This window comes from Macaca nemestrina, chromosome 13, assembly GCF_043159975.1.
Source record: "Macaca nemestrina isolate mMacNem1 chromosome 13, mMacNem.hap1, whole genome shotgun sequence".
Classification (NCBI taxonomy): domain Eukaryota; kingdom Metazoa; phylum Chordata; class Mammalia; order Primates; family Cercopithecidae; genus Macaca; species Macaca nemestrina.
Window position 1 is genome coordinate 117,504,877 of NC_092137.1, and position 23,118 is coordinate 117,527,994.

Here is a 23,118-nt window from a genome sequence, read left to right on the forward strand (position 1 = left end):
TTACCTTAAAATCACTTGGCTTGGTTTCCTTTAACTTTTTCAAAGTGTTAGAGAGTAATTCCTGTTGAACAGATTATCTTCCTTGTAAATACACTTTGAAAATACCTCAGTAAAAGGAATTTCTCATGATTTCTTAAAAAATATATCAGATAACAGCTGATAAAAAGAACTTTAATGGAAGGCACTGTTGTCCAAAATCACAGAAAGGGTAAGAGCCCACATGGTACCACCCTGCTCTCCTACTTCTCAAACCCACATCCACCACCCAGACAGGAGGGTGCAGACCCCACAGGAAATTACCTCCCAGAGCACTGACTGACGTTTTTCCTTAAAACAAAAAAATAGCTGTCTCAGACTAATAACAGAACATCTTAAGAGGGAAAAAAACCAAAAAACTATACCAGCTATTACAGCCTGGTAATAGAAGCAGCTTTCTAAGCGTTCCCAAGTTTATAAGAGGCCCAAGAAATGCATTTATTCTGTTGTCTATTAAGCCTCCACGACAAGGAGAAAGTTACAAGTAAATCCTTGGTTCATGAGGAGTTAAGAGCTTTGTGCATAAGCAGGTTCAAGAACCAAACTCCTGTTTGCCTCTTGATGGTTCAGAAACATTCAGCTGCTTTCACCTCTAGGACAGTATCACAAATGTTTAAGAATTTACTCTCATTATCAACATTGGAACTTTACGAAAACTGGATTCCTGTTTCATCAGAAGCCTGTATTAATGAAAAACACATTTTGTTCTTTAGTGCTTAAAAAAAAAAAAAAAACTCATCTATTTTTTTGGGATAGCCATTCCTCCTGTGGATAGTCAACAGCAAGACACCTAAAAGACACGTTTTCCCCAGTTCTTATCAAAAATTCATCTCACGGAAAAAGTCATCCAAGAAAGCAAAACTTTGCTTTAAGTAGATAAAGTACTGTTTTATATGCATTAGACCAAGCAATCCACTCAGGGTTTTAACGGTGTAAAAACTAAATCACAGTACAGCTGAACAGTGAATGGATGGGATGGTTCTGATGAGGTATTATTTTGACATTTTGGTCTCAGAAGGTGTTTCCCCAGTATCCAATGTCTTCAACAACCGGAAAAGACCAGCAGCTTCTCGTATCCTACTGAATTCAATACAGAATGCCTGCACTTCTATAAACAAATCCTGTACATTAATAATTTTGTTACGGATCAAGGATTGGAGAAACACACACACAAGACGCACCAACCGATTCTGAAAAAGGGGAAAAAGAACAAATGTTAGTGTGCTCATTTTCCTGGCAGGCAATTATAAAATTTACAGAAATTTCTATTACCTGCATATATTTATCCTTAATTTGTTCACAAGTAGAGATGCAATTTGATATATAAAGGTGAATAAACTCAGGAGGTAGATCAACAGCTGTAGTTAGTCTGTTTCATAAAAGAAAATTTGGGCCATTAATTTCATTTGCTAACATCGAAAAACACTGTTAACCATAAAATACAAAAATTGCTTCGGTCATCTGGTGGAATTATCTGACATATCCAATTCCCTTGTTTTAAATATACTTGGGCAAGTAAACCCAAGAGCCACACCTACTTACTCATAAATTATAACACTTTTTAAAAATGTCTCAACTGTACATATCGCAATTATTTTTTTGAGCCCTGCCCCTGAGTATTCTTGGTTAAATTATAAGTCATGGTCTGTTATTGGAATTTAGAGTCATAATGAAGGCCAAAGCCAGTAGTTTCCAAAGGATTACATGGAATGCTTTAAGGAGAAAAATGAGTGGGCTGGGAACAGGAATTCCATACTCAAGGTATGAATTTCCAAAAGAAGATTAATATATGCTACCTTTTCTAAACTTACCAGACCTCAAAACTTTTTTCAGTAAGGCATGAGGAGGCAGTGCTCCAAGGACACTGTCATGAGCTGCTGCAGTCACTTGAGATTTGTGTGTCACCAACAAACATGTTTTCACGCTTAAGGATGATGCACTGTGATAGGTGTTGGGGGAAAACAAACAGGACCCTATCCTTGAATTCCAAGATACTGAGCAGATAGAATCGCACTGACAAAAAGATACAGTGATTCTGCATCTTGGACTCAGGGCCAAATGTCTGGTAGTGACAAGAACTGCTATAAGAATATGGTGAAGGGGAAGTGAACACTCAGCGTGGTCAATCCACGCTGTGCAGGCAAACCTGCACAGAACTGGGCCACTGAAAAGAGTCTTCACTCAGTAGGGGAAAGACTGGAACAAGGAGTGGGAGAAATGCAGCAACACATTTTCAACAAGCAGCTGGCTGGTTTTGCCGGTGACCAAGGTTAAAGTTAAAAATTAATCTGGAAACCTCACGCTTCCTCCCTCTCCTGCCCCTAAAAGAATGCACTCCTTCTATGCACATACTTCCACTCCCTCGGCTTCCAGCTGGGCTTTTTTTCCCCAATAGTTGATTAAAAAAAGGGGCACATTCTGTAGTTCAATTTCACATAGATTTTTCAAAAAGCCCCAACTTACAAACAGGTGTTAAAAAACTATGCTGTCACTGAAGTTTAGTCGCTTGGCACTCAGAACGGATTTCCCCATATAGGAGGACCATATAATTTATCATCCAAAGCAGGATACCACGTGAAAGGGAGCTCAGATGCAAAGCCTCCACCAGGACTCAGGCACACCTGAACCTCTGGCCATCCTGCACATAAACAACTGAAGCCCTCCAGCCCATCTAATTCACAATTTGCCTAAAAGATATTTGTAAGGAAAATACTATAAAATGCAAACACTGTATAGCACACATCAAGAAGGGAAGACGTTCTATTTTCCTGACAGTCAAGGATGGCAGGGTCAGGAGACGGGGGAGTCAGAAAGGCTGGGAGAAGAGCACGAGGAAGCTAGGACGGCATTCCTAGGATTCTCAGCTCTTAAGGTCCATATTTTTCCACACTTACAGCTGTTAGTCACTAAGAAAAAAATATCTGTATTTGTACAGGGATAAAGAAGATAGGACTATGTACAGGGAAATGAATTTCAGTAATTGGCTGGCACAGTGGCTCACGCCTGTAATCCTTACACTTTGGGAGGCTGAGGTGGGCAGATCACTTGAGGTCAGGAGTTTGAAAGCAGCCTGACCATGGCAAAACCCCGTCTCTACTAAAAGTACAAAAATTAGCCGGGTGTGGCAGCACACACACCTGTAATCCCAGCTACTAGGGAGGCTAAGGCAGGAGAATTGCTTGAACCCAGGGGGTGGAGGTTGCGGTGAGCCGAGATTGCACCACTGTACTCTAGCTTGGGCAACAGAGTGAGACTCCCTCTCAAAAAAATAAATAAAATAAAATAAATTTCAGCAGTTTTAATTTATGCTTCTACTAACACTAAATATGTTTGAAATCCTACCCTCAGTTCTTATTAACGCATGCTAAATTCACATGTAGTGAATGCTAAGGCTTAGATTATTTCTTTAATAGTTACTCTTATGCCAATAATAAACACAAAAATCTGTTACAATTTTTCCTTCCTGGCCATCTAATCTGTATCTATCCCCACACATTTAATCAAATCTAGAAACTTACCGATTTACAACTTCCATTGAATGTAAAGACATGTCCATATTGACCAGGACAGAGAAATACTCAGTGATCTGGCTTGACTGCATTAATTTCAGCAACATTTCTATAGCAACTAAAGGGTTGTTTTCCACAAGGTCAGGAAGTTTGGCTGGGGTGAGGCCAATATGATAGACAAGTTTGGGGTCTTTTTCCAACTCACCAAGGAGCTAAATACACCAGATTTTTAAAGAGAGAGAGGGAGAGAAAAAGAGGGTCTTGAGTCAATTTTTTTTCCCATGTATATGAAATAAGCATTTTATACAAAAAGCTACAAAACTATCTGCATTGAACCAACTTCATAAATTTCTTCCTTCAAACCCATGATGTCTTGACATTTCTAAATTTACATTTTAATTTTGAACAAACTAAAACGCAAACACATCTAAGACAGTTTATAAATATGCTAGTGATTCCTCTTCCTGGACATCAAGCCAGACTCCATACTGTCTGGTCAGATACAACACTGTCTGGTTGTAACAATGTCAAGTCCTTTGCAGGTTTTTTTTTTCTGTCATCTGTTGTAACTAAAAATAATCTTAATGACCAACTAGTTATCCCAAGAAACAGTCCTGCCCCACCCCACTCAGGTAGAGACCAGAACTACCTGAGAAGGGGGCGGAGTGGGAAGCGGGACAGCCGACCTGCTGCAAGTCATCAGTCTGCAGAACTTGACAGTTCAAGTCACAGCCACACTTTGTAATTCAAACAGGTATCCCCAAGATTTTTTCCACCAAATAAGCACTTCCTCTTTAAATGTCCTATGCTGTTTTTTTTTCCCTGTCTACTTGTATGTTCCACAGTGGGCTGTGTTTTCAGGATAGTCTCGCGAGCAAAGCAAACTACAAACATTGCTATTCGTTATTTCATTTTGAAAATGGTATTTTTGGTGGCAAACTTGATTGGAGAGGTCACTATCTCCTGAAAAGTTCTAATGCAAACTGGATAAAATTCACCAACCAGTAGAAGAGTGGCCTTGCCTCTCCGGAGGGGATCCAGTCTCCTGCTCGGGCAGTGGGGGCTACTTTAATCTCAAATCCACCACGATCCAGCTGTGTGATGGGGGCGGGTTCCCCTTCCCAGCCTTGTTTCCTCCCTACAGCCTGTCAGTAACTCCACTTTCCATCAGAAGCGTTACTGTCTGCTCAAACGTAACCACTGTGGAAAGTGGCCCGCTGTACACAGCAGTGACACCCCCATGACCCCACCTCTCCCAGGGACAAACTGATCACAAACAAACGTCAGAACATTTTCAGCCATCAGACTTCTTGCTCCACCACAGCAAAACTACCAAAGAGCAGAACAAAACTTCAGAGACCCAAAACCCTTTGCAACTTCCTACTGCTGCCTCATGGTGACAGGATTAGTTTACTGCTTATCACTTTCCAAAAAACAAATACTCTTGTTGGATTAAAGATAAGAAAAGGCTCACAATGGCTGAGTGCGGTGGCTCACACCTGTAATCCCAGCACTTTGGGAGGCCAAGGCTGGCAGATCACTTGAGGCCAGACCAGCCTGGCCAACAATGGCAAAACCCCATCTCTACCAAAAATACAGAAATTAGCCGGGCATGGTGGTGCATGCCTGTAGTCCCAACTGCTGGGGAGGCTGAGGCACGAGTCACCTGAACCCAGGAGACAGAGGTTGCAATGAGCCAAGATCGTGCCACTGCACTCCACCCTGGGCAACTGAATGAGAGACTGTCTCAAAAACAAATTTGTTTTAATTAAAAATAAATTTTAGAAAAAAGAAAATGCTTACAATCAATACACACCTGTGTTTGTTGGGGAGAGGATAAGGGGCTTTTGAAGGCTTTGGCCATTATTCGCTTGATCTCCACACCAGTGCTATTCTTAACACACATTGATTTATCCCATTGGATTGCGTGGTCAGGCTCTGTGGGGTTTAGCCAGGCCAGTTCATCCTCACAAATGTGGAGTGGAGGCGGTGGACGAATAAACTCTGGTCGAAAATGGCCTGTAATGAGAGCAGTGATAGTTGCTCCTATCAGGAAGCTAACATCTCTACACATCTCACACATTTCACTTAATAAAGTATGCAAAGATATCTCTTAATAAGGATGACGTGACTAAAACTCTTATACTTCAAACTCAAAAGCAGGAATGACACAGGAAGGCAGGGCTTCAGTCAGAATGCAAACAAGACAGTGAAAGAACACTATACCAGCGTGATGCCAGAGAACAAGCTATTCATTTTTGGGGAAATGAGGAAAGCCTGGCCGTGGCCTGCCCACGCTGTACTTAAGCATGACCACTCAACAGCAAAAGGGCGCAACTGCTAAACGGGTGAAGACTTTTGATGAAAAAAATGAAATACTATGTCCTCACACATCCTATTCTGAGTTACCACTATTTGTTCTGCTTTTCACTGTTTGTTCAGTCGCCACTGTGATCTGTACTAGTTTTATCTTTGCATCTTATAACTGAAGTAACAAATTACGTGGTGATGAAACAGCAGGAGGAAAAGTATGGTTGCCTTTTGATATTTTGAAATGAATGTGGAGACCGTCACGAATCCCTAAATTCACAAATGCTGTATTTATTTTCAGAAAACAATATAAGTACAAAAGGAAAATGAAGTGGTTCAACTCGACTGTTTTATAAAACAAGATTCATCCCTGAGTTACAAACCCACTGAAATAAATGCTGGCTAGGACTTCTGCTGAACCAATTTCACATCTCACATGGTTTCCACATAGGGCAGAAGTGGCTTATTCCTATCATGGATCCACATAGGGCAGAAGTCGTTTATTCCTATCATGGATCCTAGCCCTGCCAAATGTGAGAGTCTACTGTTGAGTTTACAGAAAGCATCTATTTTCTGGTTAAAAATCGTCACTTTAACATCTCCACTGCCTCTTCTCTCACCTCACCAGGACTAGCATCTGAATCTCCCTTCAACCACTTACAAAAATACAGTTTTTACCAATTTACGAGCAGTACTCCTTATGTGTAGAGAGTTCCTGCGAGGTGGGGACATCGGGTATTTGGCTAGACCCACTTATGATGAGTGATCTGCTTTTCACATATCTTCCCGGTGACCTATGCAATGTAGAGTTGTGCCCAAGCAAATATTAAAAAGAAGCCACTACATGCCATGGACATTTCAGTCACACTTGTGACTAGCGGAAATTTCAAATATTAAACCTATGTATGCCAAAGATCTACTGTAAACCAAATGGTACAAAAGTCACTGTGTGAATTTCAAACTCATGGTGATATACCACACTATCACCGGGTAAACATGTTCTCATTCCAAAGCAGAAAGCTTGCCTTCATAATTCAGAGCACACAGAAGCCTATAAAACAGATTCCAGGGAGAGTGGTGCATGCCTGTAATTCCAGCTACGTGGGAGTCTGAGGTAGGAGGATCCCCTGAGCCTCAGGGGATGGAGTCTGGCAGATTTTGTAAGTGGTTGAAGGCAGATTCACATGCTAGTCCTGGTGAGGTGAGAGAAGAGGCAGCAGAGATGTTTAAGATAAAGTGACGATTTTTAACCAGAAAATAGATGCTTTCTGTAAACTCAACAGTAGACTCTCACATTTGGCTGGGCATCACAGCAAGACTCCATCTCTTAAAGAAACCCCCAAAAAATGCAGTTAATATTATTTCAAATTCTACAAGTATTTTCTTTGAATTAAAGTAAATTAGGAGCTTATAAGAAAAACTTTACAATGGAAAAGGAAAGTTAGTGATAAGATTACTTAAGAGGTATGAAACAAAAAGATAATGAGCTGCTACAAAAAGACTCATTTCAGTAAAATCAGAATCTGTAATTTAAAAAAAATTTTTTTTTTTCCTTTTTTAAACACTCTCTCACTCTGTCCCCCAGGCTGGAGTTCTGTGGTGCAATCTTGGTTCACTGCAACCTCTGCCTCCCAGGTTCGAGCCATTCTCCTGCCTCAGACTCCTGAGTAGCTGGGACTACAGGCACGCACCACTACTCTTGGCTAATTTTTGTATTTTTAGTAAAGACGGGGTTTCACCATGTTGGCCAGGCTGGTGTCAAACTCCTGACCTCAAGTGATCCACCCGCCTTGGCCTCCCAAATGCTAGGATTACAGGTGTGAGCCACCGCACCCGGCCTGTATCTTTAGGTATGCATAGGATAGACGTGCAACCAACAACTTGGCATGCACTTTTCTTAAAGAAGAAACTGTCACTGAACATCTCTACTATGTTCTAGATACTCACTACACTAGAAAGGTTCACACTAAATTACAATTTAAGTCATAACAAAAATAAGATGATGTCTCAAAAAACTGAAAAGTCCTAGAGGATGCTGACGGAATAAAACCAAGAATATAAATTAATTTACATATACCTACTTTCAATAGGTGGCTTTGGTCCGCTGACTAAAGCTTCTGTGATCTGAGAGGCAACTGAGCTGTCAAATCCAGAATTAGAAGAATCCGGGTCTGGGTCACTGAGAATACTGGGGAAGCTCGCTTTGCTTTGTGTTGGCAGTTCAGATTGGCGTTCTGGAAAAGGTTAAAATAGGAGATGTTTTAAAATTATGAACATCATGAGGAGACTGAAAAGCTACCGACTGAGGTAAGCTATCTGTAACACAGAAAAACAAAGAGCCAGATTCAGAGAGAGAGAGAAAGAGTATGTGTGTGTGTCTGTACGTACAGCAGGTCCTCACTTAACGTCGTTGAAAGATTCTTGGCATCTGCAACTAAGTGAAACGACATATAACAATTATTTTCATCAATGTTATAATAAAACAATGTTGATGAAACAGTGTTACTCAAGGACCTGATCTACATCACTTCACTTAAATCCGCAGTTTCCAACAACCTGTCAGTGATGTTGAGGACTTACTGTACATAAATTTTTTAATTAATTGAAAAAAAAAACCCAACAGGAAAAAATGAACTAATAACTTTAATAAGGATTTTATTTAAAAAGCTTGAATGGCCAAAAAAATCTGAAAAGATGTTTAATCCCATTAGGAACTAAGGAAAATCCAGTTAAAACACAAGATACTATAACATACCCACCAGATTGGCAAAAATGTATAAACTTGACATTATCAAATGCGGAAGAGGATGTAAGGTAACTTGCACACTGTTACAGGAATGAAAAATGGCACAGCAACTTTGGAAAACAATTTGACGTTTCCTTATAAAGTTTTACATGTGCATCTCTTTCCATCTAGGAGACACACTTTCACACGCACCCCAGAATAAGGTGCAAGAATGTTCACAGCAGTATTATGTCCATCAGTGGCAGAATGGATACAGAACTTGGTATTCCACAGTGTGAAGGTACCACAGCAGCAATGAAGAGCAGCCATTGCAGTTACACGCCATCGGCATGGACTCATCTCTCACCCCCCAACAGAAGAAAAGCACAAAAGAAGAAATGCAGTACAATTCCACATATATGAAGTTCAAGGGCATGCAACGTGACACTATGGGCAGGCACAGGAGGGAAGCAAATTGAGGATGATTATCATAAAAATCAGGTTAGTGATGAGGCAGCCACCTGGAGAAACACCCAGGGAGCCTCTTGGCCCTGAAAATATTCTCTTTCTTAACTTGGATGGCAGGTTGCTCCAGGTTCACTTAATTATAATTCCTTTAAAAAGTGAATGCATGTTTTATTTCAGATTGTATAATTTTAAAAACACTTGGCTAAATTCCTGAGTAAAGAACTATACAAATCAGTAGAAGACCATCGACCCAATGGAAAAATGGCCAGACATATGAAAAGATGCCTTAGACCCAGAGCATCTTTTCTCATTCATTTATTAAGAGAAATACTCACTAAAATTATCCTGTAATGCCATTTTAAAAAATATCAGATTGTTGAAGTACAAAAAGTTAGATAACATACTATCAACCAAAATGTAAAAACTGGCCAGTTGCGTGGTAAACTAGTGATCGGTGTTTGTCAGGAATAAATCATAAAGAAAAACGAAACCTCTGAAATGAATACTGTCATTGTTGGGGTAAAACTTCACCCCCTGTAGTCACTTATGTTTAACTTGTCTGCTTGTTTTTTTAAAGTTAAGAAAACACAAACTGCATCATCCAAAAATACACCTGTGGTCCACGGATGCCACTGTAAGACACCTGAATTTTAGGCCTCCAGAGACGGTCTGGGTGGCCGGCCCCAGAGTGGAGAGGCATGCTTGCTTTTTCTTTCCACTTGTGAAGAGGAATGGATTCGGACATCTGCCAGCTGGGGAGAGAACGGCAAGCAGCAAGCTTAGCCACTCGGGCAGACTTCTCAGCCCTTACTCTAGGCATGTGATCCTTCCTCCACGTGATATACTTCACAACTTTCTCACGTCTGGCTCAAGACATCCCAAGTGAAAAGGAAGGTGAGATGTGATTCTCACTTTATTATGATAAATAAATACTGTTTAAATAGTATATTATTATAAATACTAAGCTAGAACCATCAGAATGTATCACTTCTGTATCCAGTTTTCAAAGTATCTTCGGTGTTTGTCAGGAATAAATAAAAATAATCATTTTATTTCTATTAAATTATATCTGGCACTAGTGGCTAATAAGTACTTTTGTACTTATTAGTACAACCTTAAAAAGTCTTAAAAAGATTTCTTTTGGTTTCAGAAAATAACCTTTGTTACATTGTTCTTGTCTCTGCTTTTCTGACAGGGTCTCACTCTGTTGCCCAGGCTGGAGTGCAGTGGTGCAATCACAGCTCAGTGCAGCCTTGACCTCCCAGGATCAAGCGATCCTCTTATGTCAGCCTCCCAGGTAGCTGGGACCACAGATGCACACACCACCACACCCAACTAATTTTTTTAAATTACTTTTGTAGAAACAGGGTCCCCCTGTGTTGCCCAGGCTGGTTTTAAACTTCTGGGCTCAAGTGACTCTCATGCCTCGGCCTCCCAAACTGCTGGGATTACAGGTATGCACCACTGTGCCTGGCCCCATTGTTGTATTGTTAATACCCAATAGTTTAAAGGTTAACAATGTTCCAAAGGAAAAGCTGTTTATTGCAACATGTCACCTTATATCAGAAGCCAAATGTCACAGGTCTATGAAGTCTAAGAGGATGATGGGGCATTGTCAATACTTCAGCTCACTTAATGACAAAGTCAAGCATTCACAAACCCAGCTACATATTACAATTTCCCTATTGAGCTGCTCTCAAATGACAAAATGAATGCCTATAGCAGGCAAGCCCAAAGTGCCTCCTCTACTCCTTCAGAACTCAGAGACCTTCTCTCTCACCACCAGTTCTCCTTCTCCTATTATTTTCTGTCAGAACACACTGTTTACTTCAAGAGCACTCATTCATTTGCTTACATGTTTAACACAGAATGTGCCAGAACAATCCTGAACAAGAACAAAGTTGAAAGTTTCATACCTCCCAATTTCAAAACTTAGTACAAAACTACAGTAATCAAAACAGTGTGGTACTGGCAGAAAGACAGACATATAGACAAATGGAATGGAATAGAAAGCCCAGAAATAAATCCTGGCATATACAGGCAAATGATTTTCAACAAGGATGCCAAGAGTACATTGGGTTTGGCTATTGAGGGTCCCTTGAGACAGGTCTCACACTGTCATGCAGGCTGGAGTGCAGTGGCGCAATCACAGCTCACTGCAATCTCCCAGGCTCAAGTGATCCTCTCACTTAGGCCTCCCAAGTAGTTGAGACCACAGGCATGCACCACCACGCCCAGCTAAGTTTTTAATTATTTGTAGAGACAAAGTCTCCCTGTGTTGCCCAGGCTAGTCTTGAACTCCTGCCCTCAAATGATCCTCCCACTTCAGCCTCTCCCAAAGACTACAGGCATGAGCTACTACGCCAGCCTTTCTTCAGTTCAAAGATGGATTTTTCCTTTTTTTTGAGACAGGAGTCTCGCTCTGTCACCCAGGCTGAAGTGCAGTGGTGCAATCTCGACTCACTGCAACCTCCGCCTCCCAGGTTCAAGTGATTCTTGTGCCTCAGCCTCCCAATTACAGGTGTGAGCCACTGTGACTGGCCGGATTTTTCTATTTCTGCAAAAAACACTGTTGGAATTTTGACAGGAATTGCACCAAATCTGCTGATTGTTTTGGATAGTATTGACATTTTAACAAATATTAAGTCTTCCAATCAGAACTTAAAAAAAAAACACTAAATTTTATCCAGCTTTCTTCTAAATCAGGAAAAGCAATCAACTCAAGTGAAAACTACAAATGAATGTACAAGCTATTAGCATCCGAAAATAAAGATTTCCATTTATTTATTTATTTAGAGATGGAGTCTTGCTGTAGCCTAGGCTGGAGTGCAGTGGTGCGTTCTTGGCTCACTGCAACCTCCACCTCCCAGGTTCAAGCAATTCTCCTGCCTCAGCCTCCCAAGTAGCTGGGATTACAGGTGTGCACCACCACACACGGCTAATTTTTTGTATATTTAGTAGAGACAGGGTTTTACCATGCTGGCCAGGCTAGTCTTGAACTCCTGACCTCAAATAATCCGCCCGCCTCGGTCTCCCAAAGTGCTGGGATTACAGGTGTGAGCCACCATGCCCAGCCAAGACTTCCATTTAAGATCCAGTACTAAAACTACTTTTTAAAACGGATGATACTAACCTTTTAGCAGTTACAAAAACCATCATTTTAGTCGAGTCCTCAACAAGAGAGTCCTAATATTACCACACAGGAATGCCCAAACCATTGATTCCTCCTTACCGGCCAAGGCTAACTGAAGCCCACTAATGTCCACAGACTGGCCCATGTTTCCAACGTCCATCAGCGCAATCTGGCGAGGCGTCTTTTTGAAGAGTTCCCGTGGGGGTGCCAGCATCAGCTGGGAAAGAAAAAACTTTTCTGGTGGAGTTATAGGAGGTAAAAATCCTGCAAACAAAAATGTATAACAATTTCTCCAATGGTTACTTTTAAAAATCAACTTGAATCTGGTAAAATCAGTACTTGCTACTTGCCACTTCAAGCCATATATTTTTAAGAACTAAATTATAATTAAGTTTCAGTCAACCAAATATATACATTTATGAACTATGTAATTAAATATGTCATTTGAAATTCAATGATCTGTGGTCCTACCAATGAAACTTAAGGTTTTTGTACCTGTTAATTTTAAGAGTTAAAGGAAGATGAAAAAACACGAAACGCGGCTTAGCAGTGAAAGACAGGTTTTCTTTAGTTAAAACATCGGCCAGGAGTGCCTCTCAGGTTTTCACTAAAGAAAATCTGTCTTTGACTGCCATGCTGCGTTTCGTGGTTTTCTCTTTTTTTTTTTTTTTTCTTTTTTGTGATGAAGTCTCACTCTTATCCCCCAGGCTGGAGTGCAGTAGCATGATCTCAGCTCACTGCAACCTCCGGGTTCAAGTGATTCTCCTGCCTCAGCCTCCCAACTAGCTGGGATTACAGGCACCCGCCACCACGCCCAGCTAATTTTTGTCTTTTTAGTAGAGACACGGTTTCACCATGTTGGCCAGGCTGGTCTCGAACTCCTGACCTCAGGTGATCCACCTGCCTTGGCTTCCCAAAGTGCTGGGATTATAGGCGTGAGTCACCGCACCCCACCTGGTGTTTCTTTCCTCTTTACCTCTTACATTAATAACTTTTCTTTTTTTTTTTTTGAGACGGAGTCTCGCTCTGTCACCCAGGCTGGAGTACAGTGGTGCGATCTCGGCTTACTGCAAGCCTCGCCTCCTGGGTTCACGCCCTTCTCCTGCCTCAGCCTCCGAGTAGCTGGGACTGAAGGTGCCCGCCACCACACCCAGCTAATTTTTTGTATTTTTAAGTAGAGACACGGTTTCACCGTGTTAGTCAGGATGGTCTCGATTTGCTGACCTCGTGATCCGCCCGCCTCGGCCTCCCAAAGTGCTGGGATTACAGGTGTGAGCCACCCCGCCTGGCCCAATAACTTCATTTTCTAAAGTGCCTCAATTCCTGCAAAGGCTAAAGCTTATATATGTAAACAAAAACAGACAACACTACAGTGCTCAGACATGCTTTTCTTTCTTCTCTGTTTCCACTGTGTAAAGTGGAATAAATAGAAGAGCAACCAGTAGCAATCCAAATACACTACCTGATTCAACACACAATGCAGTTTACAAATTCCCGCAAGGCTGAATGTTCCTTCCCTTTTGTCCCATGTTCGATTGCTCATCAAGCCTCATCTCTCCCACTGCAGCAATGTCAACAGGCTGCATTCCCTCAGCTCTAGTCCCCACTCCTCTCTTGCCTGGAGTACTCTTGCCCCCTCTACTGACTTCCCCAGCTCCCAGTTTTGACCCCTGCCCACTCACCACCCATAGTCCACACTTCCTCTTACCATTTAGTTATATCTCTAGAGTGCAGATCTGATCACATTACTTAACCTGTTTACACAGAATTAAACCCAGATTTTTATACCGTTACAAGACCCTTCATAATACGGTCCCAACGCACCTTCCTAATCTCACTTCTTGACTTTCTGTCCCATCCATGTACCCTACACCCCAGTTGCACAAAATCCCTCAACTTCTACACCCAGTTCCTTTTTTTGCTTTGAGGCAGTCTCACTGTTGCCCAGGCTGGAGTGCAGTGGTGCGATCTCAGCTCACTGCAGCCTCCGACTCCCAGGTTCAAGCAATTCTCCTGCCTCAGACTCCTCAGTAGCTGGGATTACAGGAGTGCACCATCATGCTGGGCTGATTTTTGTATTTTTGGTAGAGATGGGGTTTCATCATGTTGGCCAGGCTGGTTTTGAACTCCTGGTCTCAAGTGATCTGCCTGCCTCGGCCTCCCGAAGTGCTAGGATTGCAGGCATGAGCCACCGCACACGGCTTTACACCCAGTTCTTTAGTAATACCTGGCAGAGTCACTCCCGCCCTCGCACCTGCATCCCTAATCAATATCCAGCAAAAGTATCACTCCTTCCGAGAATCTCTCTGGCTCCATGGGTGGTCCTTCCTTCCTCTGTACTACCCAGCATTACACAATCGCAGTCCTGCCTCAGTTCAGAGTCATCTGAAAAGCATTCTGAAGACATACCCACTAAATGTCTTACCCTAAACAGAAAACATCAGCAGCTCTGGGAGTGGGGTGTTGGCACTGATATTTTCTTTTCTATGTTACCTACACACCATCCCTACCTACTTTAATAATGGTAATAATAGTGGGTAACACTCACAGGTACTTTTATTCTTTGTAACAACTCTACCAGCTGGCAATTGTTACTATTTGCATTTTACAGATGAGGAATCTGAGGCACAAAACGGTTAAATATAATCCATTCATGGATTCTTTCTCTGGCAACTGCCATCCTACCCATGGCAAATCTGTGTGTACAATGCAGTCTACGGACTAGGTGTGGGTTTAGATTCACTGTATATGAGAATGACATTAATAAGTCACAGTTCCTTTGCCTCACTTGTTCTTCAGAATTCAAAGGGCCCTCTGACCTAAATCCCATAGTGTCCCAATCCTCTAATACCAGCACCCCAGGGTGGTGGTTGTCTCTGTGTGTGTGTGTGTGTGTTTAGAAGCAGGGTCTCGCTGTCACCCTAACTCACTGCAGCCTCAAACTCCTAGGCTGAAGTGATCCTTCTGCCTCAAACTCCTGAGCAGCTGGGACTACAGGTGTGAGCCACCCCATGCCCAACAATTTTTATTTTTTATTTTTTGTAGACAGGGTCTTACTATGTTGCCCAGCATGGTTTCAAACTCCTGGCCTCAAGCAATTCCCAACCCCCAACCTCCACCACTTCGGCCTCCAGAAGCGCTGATATTATAGGCGTGAGCCACCTCGCCAGGCCTAGGTGGTGGGTTTTGACCACAAACCTGTGTTACATTCACTTTCTGGGCAGTCACAAGCTTCTTAAAAGCAGGTTAAGTACCTGTACCCTAACGGCATCTCAGCCAATACAAAAGGTTGCCCTTCTTAGATAAGGGCACTACAGGACACCAATCAGAGATCCTGACGGGGTGCCAGGCAGGAACGCTAACTAGAAATGCGGCCCTCCTGTACCATAAAAACAAACTCCTGGTGTCACCTCAAAATCTGCTGCCTTAGCCTTGACTCACTGTATAGCAGGCCCTACCTGTGCTGGTTAAGGAATGTAAGATCAAGCTGTTACCCATCTCTAGCTATGTGCTTCCTCCACTACACTGGTCCCTAAATCCTTCAGGTCCCTTGTCACCACGCCATTTTTGTTTTCTGAATGCAAGTCTTCTCCCAAAGCAAATCCACATAAAGCATCCCCTGTTTGAGCTTAAAAACAAAAAAATGTAGCCTCGCATCCAACCTACTAGTTTGATCTCACCAATGCCACACAATGGTAAATATATTTTACATAATTTATACCACGAATGCACTTTACATAATGTCCAGTAAGTCATGCGTTTCCAATCGCGAGATCATCAATTTGAGACTTTCTATCCTCTGCCCCCATCCCTAACAGGCTAAGGCAGGCGGCTGCAAAGTCTTTAATGGTGTTTTACGTGTATTTCCGCCCACAACTTCTTCAGCTTCTTAGTACTGACTTCTACGTACTCCTTTGAGACTAAAAACCGGGGACAGATCTAGTCTTATCGTTGGTTTTAACTTCACACACCACAGACGGGCTTTCGAAGAACGAACCGTATTTGAGACACTAAACATGTCAAGACCTACACTGAGCTCTATGATGTGATGGGGTGTATAGAGAAATTATTTTCGGTGTCACGAACTTGCAATTAAGCTACCACCTCTCCATTCTTTAGAGTTAAGGCGGGGAGGGAGTGAGGGGCGTGGGAACGCAAAGGGAGGCGGAAAAAGAGGATTATCAGTTCACACGGATAGTTAATTTCCCTTTCAGGTGAGCTCCCAGCAGCGCGGGTGGAAAGCTGCGGAATCTAACGCTATCCACACGGCACAGCTGGCTTCAGCAGGTACCTGAGAGCGGAGGGCGGTCGGGCTCCTGACCGCCGCGGGCGGGCGGCGCGGGGTTGAGCAGGTGCGCGAAGCTGGCGGCGAAGGGGTTTGCGGCCAGCGGCTCGGTGCGGTACATCTCCCAGAGCAGGTAGAGCGCCGTGAGACGCTGCGCCGCGCTGGGCAGCAGGTCCGGCTGCTGGAGCAGCATGACGAGCACCGAACCCAGGCGGAAGTGGTCGGCCTTGCTGAAGTAGTGATGGAAGGCGGTGGACAGGCCCTCGAAGGTGCTGCCGCCGCCCGCCTCCTCCGATATGATGCTGAGCAGGCTCGAGAGTTCCTTCGGGGTCAAGCTCATCCTGCCTGCGGGGCCCCCAGGGCCTCCGCTCCCGGACCCGGGGCCGCTTGCTCCGCCTCTGCCGCCGCCGGAGCCCCCGAAGCCGCTCCTGGACGCCGACCCTGCCGCTTGCCGGGACACTCTTTGCTCCGCGGCGGTGAGAAGCCGGCAAGACGCCGCGCTCGCCCCTCCGCCGGGCATCAACCTCGCTCCCCTTCCCCTCTTCCCGGCCCGAGGGGCCCTGGCGCCGGCTCGCTCCGTCCCCGCGGCCGTAAAGCGCGCTGTTACACGACAGCGTCGCAAACAAAACACATCGGGGAAACCAGACCGCCGCGGAAAGGGACAGCGCCCAGCGAAAGCGAGGCTGATGGAGCGAAGCCAGGAAGAGGATGCGGAGACGCGGGGTAGGCGGGGCGAATTGGCAGGAAGCGGGGGCGGGGCCCGGGAAGGGAGGGGCGGTGAGAGGTCGGGCTGGCGGCCTTCAGGGCTAGGTCGGCTGAGGTTGCCCGGCAGGAGCGCCCGGGGCCCGCGTGCGTCAGCGCAACTGCAAGCGAAAGCCGCACCTTGGCGGTCCCTAGGACAGTGCCTGGTGCCAGACGGTCCCAGTAAATGCTATCTACGTTATTACTTGCAAAAACGCACCTCGGATGTTAACTATTTTCTTAACATAACATCCATAAGTATTCGTCGTAAAAATATTGTAAAGGCCGGCCGGGCGCGGTGGCGCGTGCCTGTAGTCCCAGCGCTTTGAGTGTCCTAGGCGGGAGGGTCGCTGGAGCCTGGGAGTCCCAGGCTGCAGTGAGCTGTCATCACCACTGCACTCCAGTCTGGGCGCTCTGTCTCAAACATTTTTTTTTAATATAGTAAATGAAAAAGATGCCATGCATTTCTCGTAACCACGGTTAATTTCTAGTCTTACACTCTTTTATTGCAGAAATGCAATCGTACTGCGCTATGAGCTTTTTTGTACATGGTTTTTTCCCTCTTAACACGATTTCAAGAACATGTCTCCAGTTAATATTCATGTACAAAATTGTTTGCTGTGCCACGTTTTCCTTAGACTGCCCTAGGGTGCTTATCCTGGGCACTTAGCGGTGCATTAGAAACCCACGGGGAGGCGTTGCAAATACCTGGTCCCACCCCCAGAGATGCTGATTCAGGTATTAATAAACCCCGCCTCTTCAGGTGAGGCTGAGGTGTAGTCTGGGCTGAGAACCACCAGGTGGCATTTCCCAGACTTGCCCGTCCCTAAACCTACAGAAACGTGCATGTATTTCACCAGTGATTACCACCAGCGATTCTTAATTATCTAGTTAAGCGCCACCTCAATTCTTTTTTAAAACGTATTTTTATTTTATGTGTTTTTGGGGAGAAATTTTATTTTTTTTCATCTTTTTAAAACTTGTATTTCAGTAGTTTTGGGGGTACAGGTGGTTTTTGGTTACATGGATAAGTTTTGAGTAGTGATTTCCGAGATTTTCGTGCACCCGTCACCAGAGCAGTGTACACTGTACCTGTCAGGCCTCTGAGCCCAACCCTTCACATATACATCCAGATGGCCTGAAGTAACTGAAGAATCACAAAAGAAGTGAAAATGGCCGGTTCCTGCCTTAACTGATGACATTACCTTGTGAAATCCCTTCTCCTGGCTCAGAAGCTCCCCCACTGAGCACCTTATGGCCCCCATCCCTGCCGGCCAGAGAACAACCCGCTTTGACTGTAATTTTCCACTACTTTTATTGCTCACACAGCTTGTTTGGTGGTCTCTTCACGGACGCGCGTGACAATATCCAAAATGTAGTTTTTTATCCCTCACACCCGTCCCACGTATCCCCCCTCCCGCCCCTGCGGACTCTTCAAAGTCCATTATATCATTCTTATGTCTTTGCATCCTCATAGCTTAGCTCCCACTTATAAGTGAGAAGTGTAGTATTTGGTTTGCCACCTCAATTCTTAAGAAAAATTTAAGGAAGAGAAATTGCTGGGTGAACAGGTGTGATATCTACTGAATTTTAAAGGCTTCTTCAATTTACTGCTAAATTGCCCTTCAGAAAGATCCTTTCAATTAACGTTCCTAACAGCAGCAGATATAATGTGGTAACCTGAGGAACTGATTCAAATTAGCTCAAAAGTACTCTCATTAATTTTTTATTATAGGGGCTGGACATGGTGGCTCACGCCTGTAATCCCAGCATTTTGGGAGACCGAGATGTGTGGATCACTTGAGGCCAGGAGTTTGAGACCAGCCTGGCCATGGTGAAACCCTGTCTCTACTAAAAATACAAAAATAAGCTGGGCATGGCGGCTCCTGCCTGTAATCCCAGCTACTTGGGAGGATGAGGCAGAAGAATGGTTTGAACCTGGGAGGCGGAGGTTGCAGTGAGCCAAGATCTCACCACTGCTCTGTAGCCTGGGCGACAGAGCAAGACTGTCTCAAAAAAAAAAAAAAGTTATTATAATAAACTTTATTTTGTGCAAGCCATTTTACAATGGGTGGTCTGTGGGTCTATTATAGTAGTTTTCCTGCAGTGCTAATACTATTTAATAGTACTAATTATACCAATTGCCAATTATTAATGTAGTAATACTAATACTGTGTGAGTTTTTTCCAAGATGTTTCAAAAATATTTGAACAATATATTTTATCTTAAAAAAAATGACATGGGAAACCGAGGCGGGTGGATCATCTGAGGTCAGGAGTTCAAGACCAGCCTGACCAACATGGAGAAACCCGTCTCTACTAAAACTACAAAATTAGCTGGGGGTGGTGGTGGGTGCCTGTAATCTCAGCTAACTGGGAGGCTGAGACAGGAGAATCGCTTAAACCCTGGACGCAGAGGTTGCAGTGAGCTGAGATCACGATGCTGCACTCCAGCCTGGGTGACAGAGACTCTGTCTCAAAAAGAAAACTGGTTTTTGAGGTGTGCCATCTGCATAGAGTGTGAATCTCTGGCAGCCCCTGCCCCAGTCTTTTATTATGCAGGCAGGTAGCTATTCTTGTGACTGATCTCTTTCCTGCTGTGCACATGCTAACATAAAAGGGAAGGTAGAGCCCCCATGGTGGGCATGCATGGCCCCAGGTTGCCCTTTCTGTCTGTGCGGCTTCTGGCATCACCCTGTGCAAGCTTCCAGCTTCCTTATTTATGTTTGCAGCTCGATCTTTCAGGCTGCTCTTTGTTAGAAAAGAAGTGATTTCTTGGGCTGCTTTTTGTTAGAAGGGAAGTTCTGCCATTCTCTCTTCCCTTCATGACCATTTCCACGTAGGATATAAGGCTCTGGCTTGCCTCCTACCGCCTCCTACAGCCCCTCATTTCCTTCCCCATATTTGGCAACCGGACCAGCATCCCGGATGACATAAACTATGCCATTGGTGGTTAGAAGGCTTGGGACATTTCTCTCTTTGCCAGCCTCAGTTTAACCCAGGAGGCAAAGATTATTTTCCTTATTATCTCTTCTGCATAGGATCTGCACTCAGAACTATTGAACTTCTCCAATTGGACTGCCACTCATACCTATGGGAAAGGGTAATATAATAGATCGTTGGCTAAACAAGAGGGAACCCTATTCATATGCTGGAAAATGGGGACAAAAGGCTTTGGTATATAAAACATTATTTCTACCTTGGTCTAAAATCTCACTGCCACCTACCTTAAAGCTATTATGCTTAATTGCTACTTTTAGAGAATTTATTCTATTAGGACAATTCCAAGCTCAAAAATATGCTAACTGGTGCCTTGTTAGCCACACAGAATTGTACCCAAAAACTTTCCAGACCAACTCACTATACAATTAAATTTTCTTTAGGTGTCCACGCTGCCCCTAAGTCGTGCCTGAAGCAGCCCTGAGAAATATCGCCCCACCCTAATAACCCCCAGGAAAAGCTTATATTTTCTTTATGTTTTCTTATAATCTTATTAGATTTACTTATATTTTATAAGTAAAAAGACAGGAATGTCAGGCCTCTGAGCTGAAGCTCAGCCATTGTAACCCCTGTGACCTGCACATATATGTCGAGACGGCCTGCAGGAGCCAAGAAGTCTGGAGCAGCCAAAAAACCACAAAAGAAGTGAACAGCCATTTCCTGCCTTAACTAATTAATCCACCTTACGACCTTCTACCATTATGACTTGATCTCCTGCCCTGCCCCAACTGATGAATCGACCTTGTGACATTCTTCTTCTGAACAATGAGTCTTATGATCTCTCCACCATTGCACCTTGTGACCCCTCCTCTGCTGACAATAGATATCCACCTTTAACTGTAACTTTCCACTGCCTACCCAAGCCTCATAAAGCTGCCCCTCTCTTGTCACCCTTCGCTGACTTTCCTTTCGGACTCAGCCCGCTTGCACCCAGGTGAATAAACAGCCTTGTTGTTTACACAAAGCCTGTTTAGGTGGTCTTCTATATGAACATGCGTGACACTAAGCAATTCTAGAAGTGTGAGACCCCTAGGGTTAAACGTGAATGGGAGGAAACTTGAAGTTTCTTCCAAAAGTTGTATTTATTTTTCTGTTTTTTTCTGAATGCAATGGAAACTGCAACCTGACTTTTCACAGGCCCCAGGTCATCCCCTTGCATGAGTTCAATCACTGGATCTTGCTTTTCAAAATTAAATCATTGGATCTGGAGCAAAAAATACAGGCCCCTCAACCTTTTTCCTTAAATTATAACTGAAGCAAAACTGCTACGGCTATTAATTGTAATGATCACTCCTTTTTCCCCCCACAACTGTCCTCAAAGCATCTACTGGCCCTGCCTTTGCACACTGCCGTCTACATTCTCATTGCCCCATTTCTCAACTAACCCTCCCCATCATGTCCTTTTCGAAAGAGCCAAGCTGGGCCCAGTGGCTCACGCCTGTAATTCCAGCACTTTGGGAGGCCGAGGTGGGTGGGTCACCTGAGGTCAGGAGTTCGAGACCAGCCTGGCCAATGTGGTGAAACCCTACTGCTACTAAAAAATACAAAAAATTAGCTGAGCGTAGTGGTGGGCACCTGTAATTTCAGCTACTCGGGAGGCTGAGGCAGGAGAATCACTTGAACCCAGGAGTTGGAGGTTACAATGAGCCAAGATGGTGCCATTGCACTCCAGCCTGGGCAACAAGAGCAAAACTCCATCTCAAAAATAAATAAATACCACCCTGGCCAACATGGCAAAACCCCATCTCTACTAAAAATACAAAAATTAGCTGAGTGTGGTGGCACATGCCTGTAATCCCAGCTACTCAGGGGGCTGTGGCAGGAGAATCGCTTGAACCTGGGAGGCGGAGGTTGCAGTGAGCCAAGATCACACCACTGCACTCCAGCCTGGGTGACAGAGCAAGACTCCGTCTCAAAAATAAAATAAAAAAATAAAAATCTAGTAAAGACTTCTAAATAACCTTTAACTGGTAACAAATCACTTGGTTTGGAGGTGACTAACAAGAGTAAAAGTTCAGACCTCCCGACTGAGCTCAATTCCAAAAGATTGTTCTAGAATACCCTGCTGTTAAAAAGGGAGACAAAAATATTCCCTCAGCAGCATAAATAAGATACTGTCAGCCTGGGCAAGACCCCCATCTCTACAAAAAAATTAAAAAATGTAAAAACCACAAAATACTGTGCAAGCATCCCATTCTTACCTCATTCAAATCCTACTCATATTTTCTCACTGTGAAGCAGAGGCTTGGCAACTTATAACTTCTCTCCAATAACCCACAGAGATGCTGATTCGAATGTCAATTGAGGTTAATTTTATGAAATACAAGAGGAGAGTTTTCCACAAAACATGGGCTTTGCAGTCAGGCAGACCCAGGTTCAGATTCTAATTCTACCATTTATTAGCTATGTGTCTTCAGGAACTTTGAATAAGCTCTCTGAGCCTTAGTTTCCTCATTTCTAAAATGAAAAGTAAAATCTTCATGTTCTGCAGGATTGGTCAATCACTAAAAAAAAGAACAAAAAAAAATCTCGCTCATGGAATCATCATAAAAATTAAGCAAGATACATAAGTAGAGTTGTACACATAGTGGGCACTCAGGGAATGTTATTTCCCATTTCCTCTTAGACATTCTGTGGCAGGCCAGGTCTCGCTAATGCAGGCCTCCAAAACAACTGTTTCAGGACTGACTGGTTAAGTTAAATTGTTTTGTTTTTTGTTTTTTGTTTTTTTGAGACGGAATCTCGCTTTGTCACCAGGCTGGAGTACAGTGGCACAATCTTGGCTCACTGCAACCTCCACCTCCCGGGTTCATGCAATTCTCCTGCCTCAGCCTCCCAAGTAGCTGGGACTATAGGCACACGCCACCACACACCAGCTAATTTTTGTATTTTTAGTAGAGATGGGGTTTCAC

At 43.7% G+C, this 23,118-nt stretch overlaps 2 protein-coding genes across 3 annotated transcripts in view; one reads left to right on the forward strand and one right to left on the reverse strand.

Annotated features, from left to right (window-relative positions):
* LOC105490109 (ring finger protein 149) overlaps positions 1-10,049 on the forward strand; it is a 48,389-nt gene extending 38,340 nt beyond the window's left edge. Inside the window, exons 9-10 of one of the 2 annotated variants that reach the window (XR_011612107.1) lie at positions 8,773-9,081; positions 9,626-10,049. The gene's annotated coding sequence lies outside the window, so the exon portion shown is untranslated. Of the gene's footprint in view, positions 1-8,772; positions 9,087-9,625 lie in introns of those variants that run through there. The other variant, XR_011612108.1, reaches the window with a different exon arrangement.
* Positions 151-17,058, reverse strand: LOC105490110 (CCR4-NOT transcription complex subunit 11). Its single transcript, XM_011755425.3, has 7 exons — positions 16,473-17,058; positions 12,281-12,445; positions 7,937-8,089; positions 5,362-5,564; positions 3,555-3,757; positions 1,309-1,405; positions 151-1,226 (listed from the first exon to the last, which is right to left on the reverse strand). Exons 1-7 carry the CDS (start codon positions 16,984-16,986, stop codon positions 1,029-1,031), a joined length of 1,533 nt encoding a protein of 510 aa, XP_011753727.2. The 5' UTR covers positions 16,987-17,058; the 3' UTR covers positions 151-1,028.
* Between the last annotated feature and the right edge of the window lie 6,060 nt (positions 17,059-23,118).

Coding starts and splice junctions, on each gene's coding strand:
- LOC105490110 (XM_011755425.3), bottom strand. CDS start 16,986: ATGCCCGGCGGAGGGGCGAGCGCGGCGTCTTGCCGGCTTCTCACCGCC. Junction 5,565..7,936: donor ACCAAAGCCACCTATTGAAA/GTAGGTATATGT, acceptor CTCTCATTACAG/GCCATTTTCGACCAGAGTTT. Junction 3,758..5,361: donor CCTCTCCCCAACAAACACAG/GTGTGTATTGAT, acceptor TGGTGTATTTAG/CTCCTTGGTGAGTTGGAAAA.